The 19206-nt window shown below is 45.3% G+C and overlaps 1 protein-coding gene across 1 annotated transcript in view; it reads right to left on the minus strand.

The window, feature by feature from the left end:
* Positions 1–491: 491 nt before the first annotated feature.
* LOC130222202 (ribonuclease inhibitor-like) overlaps positions 492–19206 on the minus strand; it is a gene marked incomplete at its 5' end in the record, with an annotated part of 30849 nt that continues 12134 nt past the window's right edge. The window contains 3 exons of the mRNA XM_056454838.1: positions 492–1131; positions 1462–1508; positions 2279–2449. Of these exons, the coding sequence (XP_056310813.1) occupies positions 605–1131; positions 1462–1508; positions 2279–2449 (745 nt within the window). The remainder of the gene's footprint in view (positions 1132–1461; positions 1509–2278; positions 2450–19206) is intronic.

Here is a 19206-nt window from a genome sequence, read left to right on the forward strand (position 1 = left end):
GTAATCGACTTGATCCTCTTTTTGAATTGTTAAAAGGTGTTTTTATTGATTATTTTAAAATTGGTTTTACTGAGCAAGATTTTATTCTGGGGTTTTTGTATAGTCAGAAACAAAAGTTAAAATGTCATGTTATTAATTTCATTGTATGACAAGCTAAATATGCCATCTACATTACTCGAAGAAATAAGATAGAAGCGAAGTCAGGACAAGATGTTGTTTTTGTTTTTAAAAACATGGTTAAAGCAAGAATACTTATTGATTTGAATTTCCATAGATTGATGCAAACAATTGAGGTTTTTAAAATTCAGTGGTGTTGGAATTCCTTGATGATGGAATGATGATGATGAAAAAATTGTATTCATAAGGGAGTTGATGTAAATTATGATCATCACTTTCTTTCTTGTAAATAATTAAGATTAATTTTTTTTTTTTATGAAAAGATTGTAAATCTCTCTCTCTCTCTCACACACACACACACACACACACACACACACACACACACACACACACACACACACACACACACACACAGTTTCTCTCTCTCACACACACACAGCTGCTGATTGCTCCTGTAGAGGATTCTGGGTAAATCTCTCATCAGTCTTCAGCTCAGTTTCACCGATGATCCAGGATAAACTACAAACCCAGGCCAGAGCGGCTCAGTGAATGTGGTCTGGACTGAGTGGATGAGGCTCATTGTGTCTCTATAGATGTTGTAGAAGATCAGAGTTCCTGCACTGTGATCCACAAACACTCCTATTCTCCTGCTGAGCAGAGTTACTGAGAGATCAGTACGTGTGTTATTGTGCCAGAATATGAATCTGAAGGGAGAGCAGAACAAACTCCAGGACTGAGCATTAGATCCAAACCAGCACTCATCACCTCCTCCCTTCCTCCTGATGCTCTTATATGACACTGATATACACACAGCATCATCTTCACTGCAGTCAGTCTCCCAGTAACAGCGTCCACAAACACTCTCTCTGCACAACACTTGATACACACCATCAAATCTGTCTGGATGATCAGGATACGACTGATTCTCTCTCACACGCTTCACCTCTCTTTTCTTCTCAGACAGAATGAGTTTAGTGTTTGCTGTGTTTGGATCCAGTGTGGGGAAACAGACATCTGAACACAAGAACACACATATTTATAACCACAGCGGTGTGTGTGTGTGTGTTTGTGTTTGTCTGTGTCGTTGTGTGTCTGTACATGTGTGTGTGCGTGTTTGTGTGCGCGCGTGTGTGTGTGTGCATATGTGCGTGCGTGCAAGTGAGTGAGTGTGTGTGTGTGTGTGTGAGAGAGAGAGTGTGTGTGTGTGTGTGTGTGTGTGTGTGTGTGTGTGTGTGTGTGTGTGTGTGTGTGTGTGTGTGTGTGTGTGTGTGTGTGTGTGTGGGTGTGAGTGAGTGAGTGAGTGTGTGTGTGAGTGTGAGTGTGTGCATGTGTGTGTAGCCCTACATTTGCGTGGTCCTGCTGTAATCCTTGTGTCTCCTCCATGATCCAGACTGTAAACACACAGATGGAGAGTATGAGCCGTTTAGTTTCCCCCTCAGCTAATAAGCTAAAGCTAGCACTGAGCTGCTCAGCTACACGCTCCAAACTCTTCAGCTAAAACACACAACACTTGTTAGTTCCAGCCGGGATGCACAATGAATCTAACACAGTGCGTTCTTTTCCTCTGCTGTTGGTGAAGCGAGCGCAGATACTGCTCATGTTGATGGAGATACCCTGCTGCAACATTCATTTATTACAGTGATCACACTTAGCTTTGCCATCGTTCTTCAGCACATGCAGCCTTTGAGCACATGTTGCAGTCCATCTCTAAACTATGTTCAGATTATTAAAGCTGTGTGCACAGAGAAGAGGAATCCAGATGTTGATTTCAGAACAAGAGTCTGAACATTAATCCAAGTGTCTGATTCCAGAATCTGAATCCATCTTCAATCCCCAACCCTATTCCTGACCTGATATTGGATGATTCTTCAGCACAAATGGAGGAAGAAGTTTCTCTGCTCAGCTCAAATGCTGAAACTGTACAGTGTGTCCCGCTTAATGTCACAACTGAGCCAACACACTCCAACATTTACAGAGGAGATTCATTTCACACTCAATGATTTGCTCTTCATAGACATGACTGGAATACTCTACAAGCTGTATCTACTGTCTGTCCTCACCCCATAACCCTCACAGAAAACTGAAGATCAGAAAAGAGCTTTCTAGTGTCTTTTTAAAGCTATTCAGTACAAAAGGACACGGCCAGTGATGCTCCACATACTTGAGTTTGTCCAGTGTGTAGTTTGGATCCTCCAGTTGTTCAGAGAGCAGCTTGACTCCTGAATCTGGATGATTGTAGCTCAGATCCAGCTCTCTTAGGTGTGAGGGGTTTGAAGTCAGAGCTGAAGACAGAAAACCACAGCCTTTCTCTGTCACCATACAGCCAGACAATCTACAAACACAGAAATAGTCCACATCACACAGTTGGACAATCACACATCTCTTTGTGTTGTGAAGATGCTGACTGCTGTTTCTGCTCATGTCAGCAGCAGTGATGAACACACACACATCCTGATTAGCTCTCCTTATTGATCAAGCCCTCACATCAGCAAACACACTCACACACTCAACAAGGACTCAACATCATCTGTAGAACTGTATATCAAAATAAATAAAATCACACCCCTGCACATTTGGGCTCCAAATCTGGTAAGACTTAAGGGCTGTTCACACGGAAAGTGATGTTGAATGTTGACACCCACAGACACAGTCACAACCTGGTAAAGTTTTGTAGGAACTCAGCCATATTCTAAGCGGAGTTAAAACCAGCAGTCATGGAAGCCTCATTGCGCCCCCTTCATCTCCTTTTTAATTAAGTATCGCCCAGAGCTTAGTTCCAACACACACGCATCTTTCCCCTTTATCAGACAAAGGATGTGTTGTAACCACGGGTTAATAAGTAATGGCCCATCGGGAAAATCCGGCCATTTGGCCCCTCACATGACTATGTTAATAACTTGCACCCAACAGAAGGACACATGTGTGTCTCTTCGGGTGCGTGATCCTCCCCCTCCCCTCGTGCTGTCTCAGGGAGATAACATCCGTAATGTTTCGGTACAAAAAGCCCGCACGATTTTTGGACATTTCACATTTAAAAGTGTGTTTGCTTTAATGTTTTATTGCAAATAGTTGTGTATGTTTTACTACGTATGTAAGCACGTGTATTCACTATGGGGCGGATGTAAATGAAACGTTGTAGCATGTGTAACGCATGTAATTAACTGTATTTGATAAAGGCCGTGATGTTTGATGTCAATCTAAAGCTATAAGGCTTAAGAGAACATTGGTTTAAATGATAAAACTGTATCTGCAAATAGTACTTAATTACAGAGCTTTATTTAGTTTTGATAACAGTAAAGTGAAGTTTTATGTCACGGGTCTCCCCCTCCCTGTCAGAGACAACAGGGAAAAAGAGAGGGATAGTCTCGCTCAGTAGCCACTGCCATTGGACAGTCACAGAGTGGGCTGGTCTAAACTCTGGCCACTATAAACCTTTAACGAGGTGAAAGTTCAAGGCTTTCGTTTGGCTTCACGAGGGGTTTCTACGCACAAACTTTGCGTTGCACGATTCCCGTCTTTACAACACGCCTGCTGGATATCGGTCTTGGAAGAACTACCCGTGTAAAGCCTGCGTCTGTGTGCCGTTACATCACGATGGCAACGAGAACTCACAGGAGAATTCACAGGAGCTCAAGCTGCTTCTGTGTACGTTTGCGACTCGCATGAACTCAGTCTGACCCTGTTCTGCTCGTATAACCGCTTTCTCGTGAACACTCGGACGCAGCCCCATTCAGCAGTAGGGTCAGTCATTTAACTTCTCTGAACTCTTACTCCCTAAGTCTCGTAATTCTGCCGAAGCAGTCACTGGAGGAATTCCCATTCAACAAACTTCCCGCGTCAAACTCTCCATCACCGGGACAGGGAGTTCCTCGCTCCAGAAGACAAAGGAAAAACCCTTTCCAACAAAGGTCATCCCAGCCACGTCAATGCGCTGCAACCACTCTGCTTCGCCGGGGTTCCCTTAACCAGCTGACGAGTGTCACTGGTCATCAAAATGCAAGTAACACAAACAACTTTCTCTCCTTGCTGAAGCTGGTGTTAAATTTAAACAGTAAACCTTAGTCAGATTCTCTGCTTGGTGGTTTTCTTTGGTTGCAATGCTAAGAACTTAGCAAGTGCGAGACATTTGGGACTCTTTGTTGTTCATCCTCAGCCATTCACTTATTCCAGAACTGTGTGTGTGTGTATCTGCATGTTTGTCTGTGTTACATGTTACTGTGTGCGTAGCTTAATAAACTTGTGTTTCATTTTAAGATCCTTGTCGGAGTTGTATGTGTTTCTAAGTTACTGCCTCAGCTTTATGGTCTTGCTACCTCGCTTGTATAAATGCTGAAATCCTGATTTATATTATTATTGTTGGCCAAGTAATAATATAACATAGATTTACTAAAGCTAAAATCACGCTGCTTAATTCTATTAGGGTGGACCAATAGATGACGTAAGTGTACGTGTTAACCTGTTTCTGACTGTGAGTCAGTCATTTGAATCTTCTGATTAGAATCCCCGAGAATTAATTTGAATTCATTCGAATTTATGAGCTAATTCTTAGAGTACCTGACATATTACATGGTCCAGGCACTACATATTATGGTGGAGTAAAATTTTGGGCAGTAGATTGAACTAACTTTTAAGCACATAAAACCCCCGAAACACATTGTCTCTATTTTTGACCGTAAAGATAGATTAGAGAAGTTTGCTACACATGTCATTACTCTATCATTGTACCATGTATTTTATTGCTTGACTCCATGCTGAAGTGTTGTTGAGAAAGTAAAACTGCATTTAATTCGTCCGCCGTGACGAACCGTGCACAAAAGGTGCATTTAATTCGTCCACGGAGACGAACAGCGCTGTAACTGCAATTAATTCGTCCGCCGTGACGAACCGCGCACAAAACTGCAGTCTATTCATCCGCCGAGACGAACAGCAAAGCCACGTTAAGAACGCAGAAAGAGGTGGATAAGTGTGTCTCTCATCTCTCCTCTTAAAAGGGCCTTATACAGTGTGATCTCTTACGCCGCGAGACTCCGGCTCTGAAATCAAATGTTTTTCTCCTGGCTACTGGGTTTAGAATAAATCAACCCACCTTTACCATTTTATTCACTAAGAGTAGTGAATTAAAGAATGTGGTTGCTTAGATAACTGTGTTGTATTGTGGGAGAAAATATTTGTCTTGATCAAGTTTATGTAGTTGAATCCACAATCGTGTTACTGTTTAAACAGACTCTAACACGTAGGGCCGAGATCCCGGATCTCACCTTAATCTCAGTTACCCTGTTGATTAAAGTTTTGCTCTGCACTGATTAACGTTAGATAAATGATCTGACCAGTACGCGTGACCGCACAGCGAGTACCCGCGGCCTCCATAGTGTATTATACAGTAATCGCTAAAGCTCTATCCATTGGTCACTGATTATTAGAAGGATAGTATTCGGAATAGTGCTATTGTGCAGTGTGTAGAGCATGGTGCTTGTAAACTGCTATTTTGCCACTTGGTGATCATCGCCATAGCAACGACCTTGACCCCGGAAGTTCCGAGGGACTCGCTGGAACTTCAGTCATTCACGCATGCGCAGCTCGCCAGCGCCGACTTGAACTGAAAGTAAACAAAGCCTAGCACGAGGCTAAGCTAACCAACGCTAATGCGTCGCATTGAAGTATATGTGTGTTTAGTGATATCGAAGGCTAGCACAAAGCATTTGGTGGCCATTTGAAAGTGAACTTTGCTTCAGCTAGCGGATTTTCAATCTTTGATGTTTTCTCTTCATGCTTATGTCTTATATTTTTTTCTCATTTGGAAAATAAGTTGACACGTGCTGAAGCTAATAAAGGGTGTGCGATCTCATTGTTGCTGTTAATCACATTTGTCTAAACGGCTTTTGCTGCTATATTGGGCCCGTGTCACCAGTCGGAACTCCCAAAAGCTGTTGGCCTTTTGGAAAACATACTATTGCTAAATCCCCTCGTTAAAATGTTTCACGAGTGACATAAATGCTTTTATCGAAACTACTCAACCTGTAAGAACGACCATTTCTTACCACGGTTGACTTGGAAGTCGATTTATAAGCATAGTGTTAAGTTTAATCATAACGTTAATTGTCCTTTAGACTTTAATGACTATTTCTCTTAGTTGAGTTTTGACCATCGTCACTGCTGTTGTGAAATTTCAATTTCATTTATAGTTAATGACGCTTGGGTGCCCTATCACAATAAGAGTTATTGATTAATGCAATCAAATACATTCTGACCAATTAATCAACATCTAGAAACAACCATTTCCTATTATCATTGATTTACTGCCAATGTTTAATGATTAAAATAATCATATTGTTATATGTCTGGGAAGTTTAATTGCAAACCTCACTGAGTGATCTTGACAGCATCAATACTGCATATGTCTTATTTCAACCTTAGGTTGTTTTGTCTAATTTAGCAATAATAATAATCATTATTACTGTTATAATTATTATTCCTTTTTCACCTCTTTTCATCTCTGTTTATGAATAGTCCATTAGTCTCAGAGCTCAATAACAGTTTGTGATTAATTTAATCAATCTGATCCAGTTTAATGAAATCTGGAAACCCATTTATGTGAGTTTAAATTAGATGTCAAATTTACTCTGTGTTGTTTAATGATTGATTTTAATCGTAATTGTTCTCCTTTACTTTATCATTACTCCATTGAGTATTAATGTCACTCAACATTGCTGTCTGGAGATTTTAATTTCATTAGCAGCTCCATGATGGATGGCTTCCTCTTTCAATAACAATTACTGATTAAATGTTAATCATAAAACACTTTGATAAATAATAACGCATAGGGGTTACCACTCTTGTTCCTTTTACTAATTTGGAATACATTTTTTTTAACTTAATTCAAAATTTTGAATTTCAAATTTTAAGTTAAATCCGTTATTTTATTTATTCCAGGTATATATTGGAACCCGTGGTGAATATCTCTTTTGGCTTTAGTCGAATTTACCCAATTGACTTAAATAAACTACAGCTTTGAGTTCCCATTGTTTTCCCAAGCCAGCTCAAGGACACAGTTTCCTTCCCTTTCTGGGTTGATGCAATTGGACAGAGTAGCCTGTTGCACCCAATTGAGTTTATAAGGGCAGTATTCTTCGGTTAGCTAAACCCAAATTAAAACTTAAAAGTTTGTCATTACTTTGGCTAACTAGCTAACTTGATAACCCAATAAACCAACAATTTGGAATTATCCATTCGACAGCGCCACTAACTATCTTTTTGTCTTCTTTTTCCCTACTATCTTCTTTCGACTTGACTGCTGCTGCTATTTGGGGTATTGCACCTGTGAGAATCATAGAGCAGAAGATTTTAGGGACATTTGACAAATGTTTGGGAAACTTAAACACTGTATTTCTGAAGTTGAACTTGATTCTCACCCTCATTCCCTCCTCATTGCGGAATCCTCCCCATCAGAGCTAAAAGCAGGTCGTCAAGAAGATAAGCATCATCAGTCGCTATTTTTAACTCATTCAGGGACCATTTATTCGGTGTGTTGTCAATCCTATTGATTTAAGAAACCAACACTGTTGTTGTTATCACAGTTTCTCCTCTTTCATAGGAAATTTTAATAACAGCCACAGTCCTAGTGATAAGAGACCCTAAAATTCAAAATTTAGCCTAGGAGCATTCTTTTGTTTTAGATTGAGGGAAGCTAAATCATTGCTCTCTCTAGGAAAGTGCAAACACCAATCTTTACCCTATTCTTAACACTTCTTATCACTTTGTATCTCTCTGTTCCTTAGCTGTGCTAACTGTACGTGTTTACTGATTCTCCCCACAGAGTTTACCAGTTAGATGCACATCCAGCAGAGGACCACAGAAACTCACCTAGATGAAGCGAGACATGAAGCCAATCGACTAACACAGGAACTGAACTACTTCAAAGAGGAGTCTGCCAGTGTCAAAGATGAACTTAAGTATGCCTACAAACTGCGACGTGAACCCGCCAAGGAAAGATATGCACTAGCCTCACCCTTGCCAAGCAGGACAGGATCCCCTGTACCCAAACTCGAACTCACACATAGTGACAAAGATGAGGAACCAAGCCGAAGACGCTCACCAGCTCCTTCTGCAGGGCCTGACCTTACCCCAAAGCGACGAGACCCTGTGCTAGTCAGTCACAGATCAACGCACAGCATGGACTTCAAAGACCTCGATAAGCTGGCCAGGAACATTGGCAAGGTTACCCCAAGTGGAAATGCGACCCAATGTCTCAGACACAGATAGACTTTACCTGCTTCGCGCGACATCCAGCCCTGAAGTACGCAGCTTCCTAGAACGACAGTCAGCTCGCACAAAGAATCAGAATCAGAAAGAGCTTTATTGCCAGGTATGTTCACACATACGAGGAATTTTTTTTCGTGACAGAGCTTCTACAGTGCAACAGGATAACAGAGACAGGACAAAAAACAGATAATAAATATGTTTTTAAAAAAATAGAAGTAGTGAGTGCAAATATACAAATTGACCAGTGTATGTACATGTTAATTACTATATACAACGTCATATGTACAGCTGTTATGTGCAAATTGGCATGTAAAGTGTGTTGTTAAATAAGTGTATATGTGTATAAAAGTGTATAGCAAGTAGTGATGTTGGTTTCGCAATTATTATCATCAAGTGTTCATGAGATGAGTTGCCTGAGGTAAAAAACTGTTTCTGTGTCAGGCTGTTCTGGTGCGCAGTGCTCTGTAGCGTCGACCAGAAGGTAAAAGTTCAAAGAGGCAGTGTGCTGGGTGTGAGGGGTCCAGAGTGATTTTGGCAGCCCTTCTGCTCGCTCTGGATAAGTACAGTTCTTGGGGAGTAGGAAGGGATTAGATCAGATGTACCAGTGATTCGCTCAGCAGTCCGAACTATTCGACGTAGTCTTTGGAGATCGTATTTAGTAGCTGAGCTAAACCAGACAGTTATTGATGTGCAGATGACTGATTCAATGATGGAGGTGTAAAACTGTTTCAGCAGCTCCTTTGGGAGGTTAAACTTCCTCAGCTGATGAAGAAAGTACAGCCTCTGTTGAGCTTTTTTGACAATGGAGTCAATGTGAGTGTCCCACTTCAGGTCCTGAGAGATGGTGGTGCTCAGGAACCTAAATGACTCCACTGCTGCCACAATGCTGTCCATGATGCTCAGTGGGGGGAGAGAGCAGGGTGGTTTCTCCTGAAGTCCACTATCATCTCCACTGTTTTGAGCGTGTTGAGCTCCAGGTTGTTGTGACTGCACCAGACAGCCAACTCCTTAACCTCCTGTCTGTAAGCAGACTCATCACCGTCCTGATTGAGGCCGATAAGTGTGGTGTCGTCTGCAAGCTTCAAGAGCTTCACAGAGGAGTATTTTGAAGTGCAGTCATTCTTGTACAGAGAGAAGAGCAGTGGGGAGAGGACACACCCCTGGGGGGCGATGATTGTGCGGATACTAGATGAGAATTTTCCCAGCTTCACCAGCTGCTGCCTGTCCGTTAGGAAGCTGTTGATCCACTGACAGACAGAGGTGGGCACAGAGAGCTTAGTTAATTTGGGCAGAAGTTTTGGGATGATAGTGTTAAAAGCCGAGCTAAAGTCAACAAACAAGATCCTCACATAGGTCCCTGGTCTGTCTAGGTGTTGCAGAACATAATGCAGTCCCATATTTACTGCATCATCCACAGACCTGTTTGCTCTGTAGGCAAACTGAAGAGAGTCCAGTGAGGGTTCAGTGATGTCCTTCAGGTGGGCCAGCACCAGTTTTCCAAAAGACTTCATGACCACAGATGTTAGTGCCACCGGTCTGTAGTCATTTAGTCCTGAAAGTTTGGGTTTCTTGGGATGGGGATGATGGTGGAGCGTTTGAGGCAGGAGGGCACTTCACACAGCTCCAGTGATCTGTTGAAGATCAGGGTGAAGATGGGGGCCAGTTGGTCAGCACAGGATTTTAAACAGGCTGGTGTTATAAAATCTGGGCCTGGTGCTTTTTTCCTCTTCTGTTTCCGGAAGACCTGGCGCAACTCCTCTTCACTGAACTAAAGTGCAGGTATGGGGGAGGCAGGGGGTGGTGGAGGTGTTAATTGTGGTGTGAAGAACAGTTCAGAGTGGGTGTGGGGGGGTTTCCTCAAACCGGCAGTAAAACTCATTCAGGTCGTTTGCAAGTCGTTCATCGTCTACAGTGCTGGGGGATGGTGTCTTGTAGTTTGTGATATTTTTCAGACTTTTCCACACGGATGCTGAGTCGCTGAAAGAGAACTGACTCCTTAGTTTCTCAGAATAGTTCCTTTTTGTGACTCTGATCTCCTTTTCCAGTGTGTATTTGGCCTGCTTATACAAGGCTCTCTCCCCATTCCTGTAAGCAACCTCCTTGGCCTGACGTAGCTGTCTGAGTTTTACAGTGAACCATGGTTTGTCATTGTTGTATGTGAGTTGAGTCCTTGTAGGAATGCACATGCCTTCCAGAAACTGATATAAGATGTTACAGTCTCTGTGAGCTCATCCAGATTGTTTGCAGCAGCTTCAAATACACTCCAGTCAGTGAGGTCGAAACAGGCTTGTAGATCCTGCTCTGTTTCGTTAGTCCATCTTTTCACAGATCTTAATACAGGTTTGGCTGTTTTCAGTTTCTGCCTGTAGGTTGGAATGAGATGAATAAAACAATGGTCAGAGTGTCTCAAAGCTGCTCGTTGGACGGAGTGGTATGCATCCTTTATTGTGGTATAGCAGTGATCCAATATACTACTGTCTCTTGTGGGACATGTAACATGCTGTCTATATTTTGGCAGTTCACGGGATAGTTTTGCTTTGTTAAAATCCCAGAGAATGATTAAAACAGAGTCCGGGTGTTGTTGCTCTATCACCGTGATCTGATCAGCTAGTTTCTGTATCGCCAGGCTCGCGTGCGTGTGCGGAGGAATGTAAACGCTGACGAGGATGTACGAGCAGAACTCGCGCGGGGAGTAAAAAGGCTTATAGTTAATAAACAGTGCTTTGAGATCTGGACAGCACATCTTCTTTAAAACTGTTACATCTGTACACCACCTTTCATTGATGTAAAAGCACGTCCCGCCACCGCGCGATTTCAGCGTTGATTCTTTGTCGCGATCCACTCTGAACAGCTGATAGGGGAAGCGCGTTGTCCGGTATGGTGTTGTTCAGCCAGGTTTCCGTGAAACACAGAGCAGCTGAATGCAGAAAATTCTGTCTGAGAGAGCAGAATAAGTTCGTCTATTTTGTTGGGAAAAGAGTGGAGATTTGCCAGATGGATGCTAGGCAACGCGGTCTGAAATCCGCGCTGTCTGAGTTTCACAAGCGCGCCTGCACGCTTTCCTCGTCTGCGCGCTTGAAAGCGTTTGAGTAGCACTGCGGCTCCGCCGACTACAATGTCCAACAGAACATCAGATAAATCCAGTTATGGAAAAATATTTGGTGGTGGATGTGCCCGAATGTCCAACAATTCGTCTCTGGTGAAACTAATTGTAGGAATGTGATTCGAGACAGGACAAACTAACAAAAACACAAACACTACTGCAGAGCACGACACGGAGGCGGCCATCGTCATCGGCGCCATCTTGGAAAGGCTACCTCCCACTCCAAGAAGTTCTCATCAAAGAATTCACTGACCCCGAATTGGAGAGGACTGGTGGCTGCACTTGAGATGAAGCAAGGCCGTAACGAGCCCCCTCAGGCATACTACAGCCGGCTCAGACGAGCCTATTTTGGAACTTGGAATGAACCCGAAACGGAAGAAGATCTGAACTTCAAGATTCTATTCCTGCGAAACCTCCATCCTGCTGTAAGCCACCAGCTGGGAGTCCTTGCATGCCCACGAACAATGACTGTGCAACAGTTACCAGATTTGGCACATAAAGCCTATGGTAAACAGAAGATGGCTTCAGAAAAGAGTGCCAAAACCACCACTATTCTGGCCGTCAAAACCCAAAGTCCAGAACTGGCACTAGAGGGTGCACAACGTCCAGACAAAACCAAGCAGTCTGCTCAAGAGGGGAAGGCAGCTGCACCCAACAGACAACGGGACTCTCCTGCTGTTGCTAGACCTAGACAGAGGAACAGTCGCTATGATGGACCCTCTGGACGACAACGCTCTCCTGAACGTCACTGGGAGAGATCGTGGACTCAATCCACTTCATTCGGCAATCAAAGGAGAAAAAAGCTCGTCACAATCCAATGGCGCCTCCAAGGGACGACGACAAAACCCAGGATCAATAAGCCCAAGGAGTCGACGAAAGCACTCACCCCGATTCTCCACTGACCGAACTCTATCCGAATCCCAACAAGAAGAAACTACCTATCTGGTTTCAATCCTCAAGAAATTATGAGAATGATGATGAAAGAATTCTTTCAACGCAAGGAGGAGGACAGGAATAGGGAAAGGGAGAATAAACTGGATTCAGCCTGACTAGCCGTCGAACAAAGAAGCAGCGACTATCAACAGACCCCCGCGAATAGCACTGTACCTCCTCACTCTCAAAGAGCCATACCTGCAACTACCTCAAGTGAAACAGGAAACCTGTTTGAACGCCCAGCTATAAAAATAAGCACTAACTCCACAGCTACTGCAGCAGATCACGGCAGCATCCCACAGACACCTGCTGATGAACTGCCACAAATTCCTGAAAGTGCCATTCTGGTCGTCTGCCACTCCTCCGACAAACCTCAAGCCAGCCCTGAAATCCTACCTGTCCCATGCCAAACTCCTGTCCCTCAACTACTGGGTGACCTCCTCGAAAGAGGTGTAGCAAGAAAAGTCCAAGTCGAAGCTCTCGTGGACACCGGAGCTGACATCACCCTAATGTCAGCAGTACTCCTCGAAACGGAAGAAACAGTTACCAGATTTGGCACATAAAGCCTATGGTAAACAGAAGATGGCTTCAGAAAAGAGTGCCAAAACCACCACTATTCTGGCCGTCAAAACCCAAAGTCCAGAACTGGCACTAGAGGGTGCACAACGTCCAGACAAAACCAAGCAGTCTGCTCAAGAGGGGAAGGCAGCTGCACCCAACAGACAACGGGACTCTCCTGCTGTTGCTAGACCTAGACAGAGGAACAGTCGCTATGATGGACCCTCTGGACGACAACGCTCTCCTGAACGTCACTGGGAGAGATCGTGGACTCAATCCACTTCATTCGGCAATCAAAGGAGAAAAAGCTCGTCACAATCCAATGGCGCCTCCAAGGGACGACGACAAAACCCAGGATCAATAAGCCCAAGGAGTCGACGAAAGCACTCACCCCGATTCTCCACTGACCGAACTCTATCCGAATCCCAACAAGAAGAAACTACCTATCTGGTTTCAATCCTCAAGAAATTATGAGAATGATGATGAAAGAATTCTTTCAACGCAAGGAGGAGGACAGGAATAGGGAAAGGGAGAATAAACTGGATTCAGCCTGACTAGCCGTCGAACAAAGAAGCAGCGACTATCAACAGACCCCCGCGAATAGCACTGTACCTCCTCACTCTCAAAGAGCCATACCTGCAACTACCTCAAGTGAAACAGGAAACCTGTTTGAACGCCCAGCTATAAAAATAAGCACTAACTCCACAGCTACTGCAGCAGATCACGGCAGCATCCCACAGACACCTGCTGATGAACTGCCACAAATTCCTGAAAGTGCCATTCTGGTCGTCTGCCACTCCTCCGACAAACCTCAAGCCAGCCCTGAAATCCTACCTGTCCCATGCCAAACTCCTGTCCCTCAACTACTGGGTGACCTCCTCGAAAGAGGTGTAGCAAGAAAAGTCCAAGTCGAAGCTCTCGTGGACACCGGAGCTGACATCACCCTAATGTCAGCAGTACTCCTCGAAACGGAAGAAACAGTTACCAGATTTGGCACATAAAGCCTATGGTAAACAGAAGATGGCTTCAGAAAAGAGTGCCAAAACCACCACTATTCTGGCCGTCAAAACCCAAAGTCCAGAACTGGCACTAGAGGGTGCACAACGTCCAGACAAAACCAAGCAGTCTGCTCAAGAGGGGAAGGCAGCTGCACCCAACAGACAACGGGACTCTCCTGCTGTTGCTAGACCTAGACAGAGGAACAGTCGCTATGATGGACCCTCTGGACGACAACGCTCTCCTGAACGTCACTGGGAGAGATCGTGGACTCAATCCACTTCATTCGGCAATCAAAGGAGAAAAAGCTCGTCACAATCCAATGGCGCCTCCAAGGGACGACGACAAAACCCAGGATCAATAAGCCCAAGGAGTCGACGAAAGCACTCACCCCGATTCTCCACTGACCGAACTCTATCCGAATCCCAACAAGAAGAAACTACCTATCTGGTTTCAATCCTCAAGAAATTATGAGAATGATGATGAAAGAATTCTTTCAACGCAAGGAGGAGGACAGGAATAGGGAAAGGGAGAATAAACTGGATTCAGCCTGACTAGCCGTCGAACAAAGAAGCAGCGACTATCAACAGACCCCCGCGAATAGCACTGTACCTCCTCACTCTCAAAGAGCCATACCTGCAACTACCTCAAGTGAAACAGGAAACCTGTTTGAACGCCCAGCTATAAAAATAAGCACTAACTCCACAGCTACTGCAGCAGATCACGGCAGCATCCCACAGACACCTGCTGATGAACTGCCACAAATTCCTGAAAGTGCCATTCTGGTCGTCTGCCACTCCTCCGACAAACCTCAAGCCAGCCCTGAAATCCTACCTGTCCCATGCCAAACTCCTGTCCCTCAACTACTGGGTGACCTCCTCGAAAGAGGTGTAGCAAGAAAAGTCCAAGTCGAAGCTCTCGTGGACACCGGAGCTGACATCACCCTAATGTCAGCAGTACTCCTCGAAGAAGTCCAAGAAAGAGCCAAGAGAACCAAAAGAACTCTCAGACTTCAAAGGTGTGAACTGAACCTCCAAGCCTATTCCCACATTGGCCTACAGTTGAAACAGCTTGCCCCAGTACACCTGACAGTGGGACCAATGAGCCTCGCTCACCCAGTGTACGTGTCACCACTTAACACGTACCCCCACCTCATAGTAAAAGATTTGCTGAACTGATTTGAACCTCTAATCGATTTCAAGCATTTGAAGATATGAACTGAAGTCCAGGAGCTATTGCCCTTCCAGCCAGTTTGCTCCATTGAGCCACAGTGCCAAGCTACAGGCACTGACCCCAAGTCACTGACTACTGGGGCAACCTCCAGCAGTAAGGATCAAGACCCTTTCCTTTGCTCACTGCAAGCTCCTGACTCAGACTCCATTCCAATCAAAACTGAAATAGACATTCAAGACACCTTGGTGTCCAATGCGGCCCTAGCGCTGTGGGCAGAGAACTCAGCTGTCAGTCTTAAGCTCTTCCAAGCCTTAAAACGAAGACACCAGACTCTGCCACATGTCTCAAAACACAGCCGCTTCCCCCTCAGTCCTTGTTCGACAGCCATGGCCACGTCCAGGATGATCTGCGCTGTGGACATTCGATGGAACATCAGACTGCTGAGTCACCACTTCCTCGTTGTCCCTAACCTACCTCATGACATCTACATCAGAGCAGACATCCTAGTTCGGCTCAATGTCTGTGTGGACATTGTCAACAATGTTGTGTGGGCCCCTCTGTCGAACCAACTGACCACTTCAGTCACTGTGAACACCCTTCGATCTGGTCAAACTATACCAGATGCATGTGCCATGATCAATGAGAGAGAAGTCACAATCCCTGCATACAGCAAGGGTGTCAGCGTTCGCCTCAACATGCGACCTGGCAACACTCTCAACAGTAAGCTAGCATTCTTCCAGCCATCCAGAACCTGTCTGAAACTGGGCCTGACTCTGGCAGCCACCCCTTTCATTGATGCGTCATCACGTGCCATGTACATACTGTTCAACAACTGCACTGCCAGAGATGTCACTGTCCCTAAAACCAGTCACCTAGGATGGCTCATCAACCAGGCGTTTCATGACTTCAACCCAATAGTAGGCCCAATACCAGCTCAACCACAGTGATGTTTACACGACCACATGGAAACATCACTATAACTTCCGTCCTGCCGGTGTCTCGGGAAAGTGTATGCCGATCCGAACTGACAGAGGTCACCCACCTCACGGTCTATGCAGTCTCAACACAGCCTACAACAGAAACACCTAAGCCAATTGCCATCCAAACCCAAAGTCTCTCAAATGACTCGATTGAAGAACCCTATACTGGGTTCGAGGCACAGCTCCAACAGATCCTTAGTGAGGCTGACACCCTCCACAAAGAAGCGGATCGCCAAGGACTCAAAGAAGATTTTTACCAGTACAAAGGACAGTACTCCCTGGACTGTGGCCTAACCAACATCCATACCGTGCGCATACCAACTCACCCAAATGCGTCACCCACATTCGTGAGACAATATAAAATCACGATTGCCTCACACAAGCCAGTGCAAAAAATCATCAACTCCATGTTGACCAAGGGGGTCATCAGCCACTGTAACAGCACATACTCCGCTCCAATATGGCCAGTACTAAAACCCAATGGGAAATGGCGACCTACTATCGACTACTGCAAGTTGAACCAGTAGGTGCCCGTCACGATGGCCTATGACTCAGTTGGACCAGGAAATCCCCAAAATCAAAGGCTCAACAATCCTCTCAACACTAGATGTCGCCTCCAGGTTCTGGACAATTCCAGTCCACCCTGATGACCAACACAAACTGGCATTCACCTTCGGCAATCAGCAATACACCTTCACACGATGCCCTTTCGGCTATGCTAATTCACCAGCAGAATTCAACATCTTCCTGAACAAAGCATGCCCTGATGCCAGAGCCAGAGGAAATCTTGTCTGTGTCGATGATGTTCTCCTGAAAAGCTCAAAGGAAGTTGATCACCTGAAGGAAATCGATCACGTCCTTAACCAGCTGACAATAGCAGGAGCAAAGATTGCCCTCAACAAGGGACAATGGTGTAAAACCAAAGTGAATTACGTTGGCCTGCTCATTGGACGATATGGCAGTCTAGCCGTACCCAGGCAATCCAAAGCATTAAAACATCCACTAACTTTTATGTGAAGCTGCTTTGACACAATCTACATTGTATAAGCGCTATACAAATAAAGGTGAATTGAATTGAATTGAACTAACATGTCTGAGCTAAGAAGCTTTCTGGGAGTGTAAAATCACTCAAGACAGTTCATCGAAGACTACGCCGACCTTGCACGACCACTAACCTCCCTCCTGAAAAAGGATGAACCTTTTGTGTGGGCAGAAGCCCAAGACAAAGCTATGAGCGCACTCAAACAACGCCTGTGCTCCGCTCACCAGACCCAGCCTACCCAGACCCAAGGAAGGAGTTCTACCTGGACACAGGTTTCTCCAAGCATTGCCTCAGCTCAGGGCTGTACCAGCTCCATGACAAAGACAAGCGAGTGGTCGCCTATGCCAGCAAAACCCTGCTTCCACCAGAATGCAAGTACTCCGATTGTGAAAAGTCTTTACTGTGCACTTTGTGGGCTATCCAGCGCTTCTCCAACTACATTTGGATCGCAGAAAGTGATCATAGAGACATGCCACCAGCCAGTGACCTTCCTCAACAGCCAGCGAATTAGAGATGGCGTGGTCACCAATGCACGCATAGCTACCTGGCTAATGGCACTTCAAGGACGGGACGTTGAGGCAAGATATGCTCAAAACCACAAATCGTCCTTAGGAAAGGGGCTAGCAACCTGCCAGAACTGCTCAACTGACACGCCATGCACCTCAGCAGAGCCCAAAGATCCGTTACCCCCACAACTAATGAATCACAGATACTTTGAGGAGAATGTATGTTAAGGAATGACCACTGCATATGTGGATAGCTGCTCATACCATCACCAGGGCAACTTGAAAGCTGGAGCGGCCGTGGTCTGGCTTGATGATGACCCCTGCCCACCACAACAATTCAAACTCGGCCCTCACTCATCACAGTATGCAGTAATCGCAGCCGTTCTCATCACCCTGCAACTAGCAGCATCTCACAACGTCAAAGAGCTCCTTATCTGCACCGCTTCAAACTATGCTCGGTTGAGCTTTACATGCCATCTAGTGGGATGGAAACAAAATGGCTTTAAGACAGCTAACCTGTCAAGCATCAAGAACTCTTCCAGTCATGCGACTCTATTGTACCAAACACGACATGCTCATCTACTAAAAAAAAGGTCCGTGGACATTTACGCCAACCAGGGCAAGATAAAGACTTCAATGACCAAACGGACGCCCTCGCCAAAGCAGGCGCATTACATGGAGAGCCTAGGACATTTCAACCCCACCCACCCAACCCAAATGTGGCAGCCATTACCCATCGACAGCACACCATGACTGTGCAAAACCCCGCCTCCTCCCAACTTGCTCTCTCACCACAGTTTGCGGCCACTGATCTTGTCACCCTTCAAGCTTCGGATCAAGTTCTGCAAACTATGGATACTCACATCTCCGACCCTATGGCTAATCCACTCTCAGCCTCTGACCTGGCCAAGTCCTCGGAACTTCGCCACCTCAATTCCATCAAGCACCTGCTGCATCTCGCAGACGGCATACTCACATATGTCCCCGAGGTACTCACTCAACCACGACTCGTCATACCTCGTGGCCAGAGGGGGATGATGCTGATGTACGCCCACGATGCACCATGCGCTGGACATCATGGCGCCAAAGCCACATATGAAATGTTCAAACAGGTAACATATTGGCCTGGCATGCAACAGGATGTAGTGGAGTACGTAAAGGGATGCCTAGTGGGTTGCCAATTTCGACCAGCAAACCCAAACTACCGAGCACCGCTGCAAAGGAAAAGAAAGGAATGACCTTCCCATGGTCAGACCTCCAAATCGATTGGGTAGGACATCTGCCACGTTCGGTGTGGGGCTACAAAAACTTCCTGACAGTAGTTTGCGAATTCACAAAATGGGTTGAATGTCTCCCAGGTCTCAACGATACAGCAGAAACTACAGCATGTCTGTTAATGAACCACATATTCTCAAGATTCGGCCTGCCTTTTGGAGCCAACTCTGACCGAGGAACCCACTTTACAGCCAAAGTCATGCAGGAAGTGTGGAAACTTCTGGGAATCCATGCTAGGCTTCATATAAGCCACCACCCAATCTC

Source organism: Danio aesculapii, chromosome 4, assembly GCF_903798145.1.
Source record: "Danio aesculapii chromosome 4, fDanAes4.1, whole genome shotgun sequence".
In the NCBI taxonomy this organism is placed as follows: Eukaryota; Metazoa; Chordata; class Actinopteri; order Cypriniformes; family Danionidae; genus Danio; species Danio aesculapii.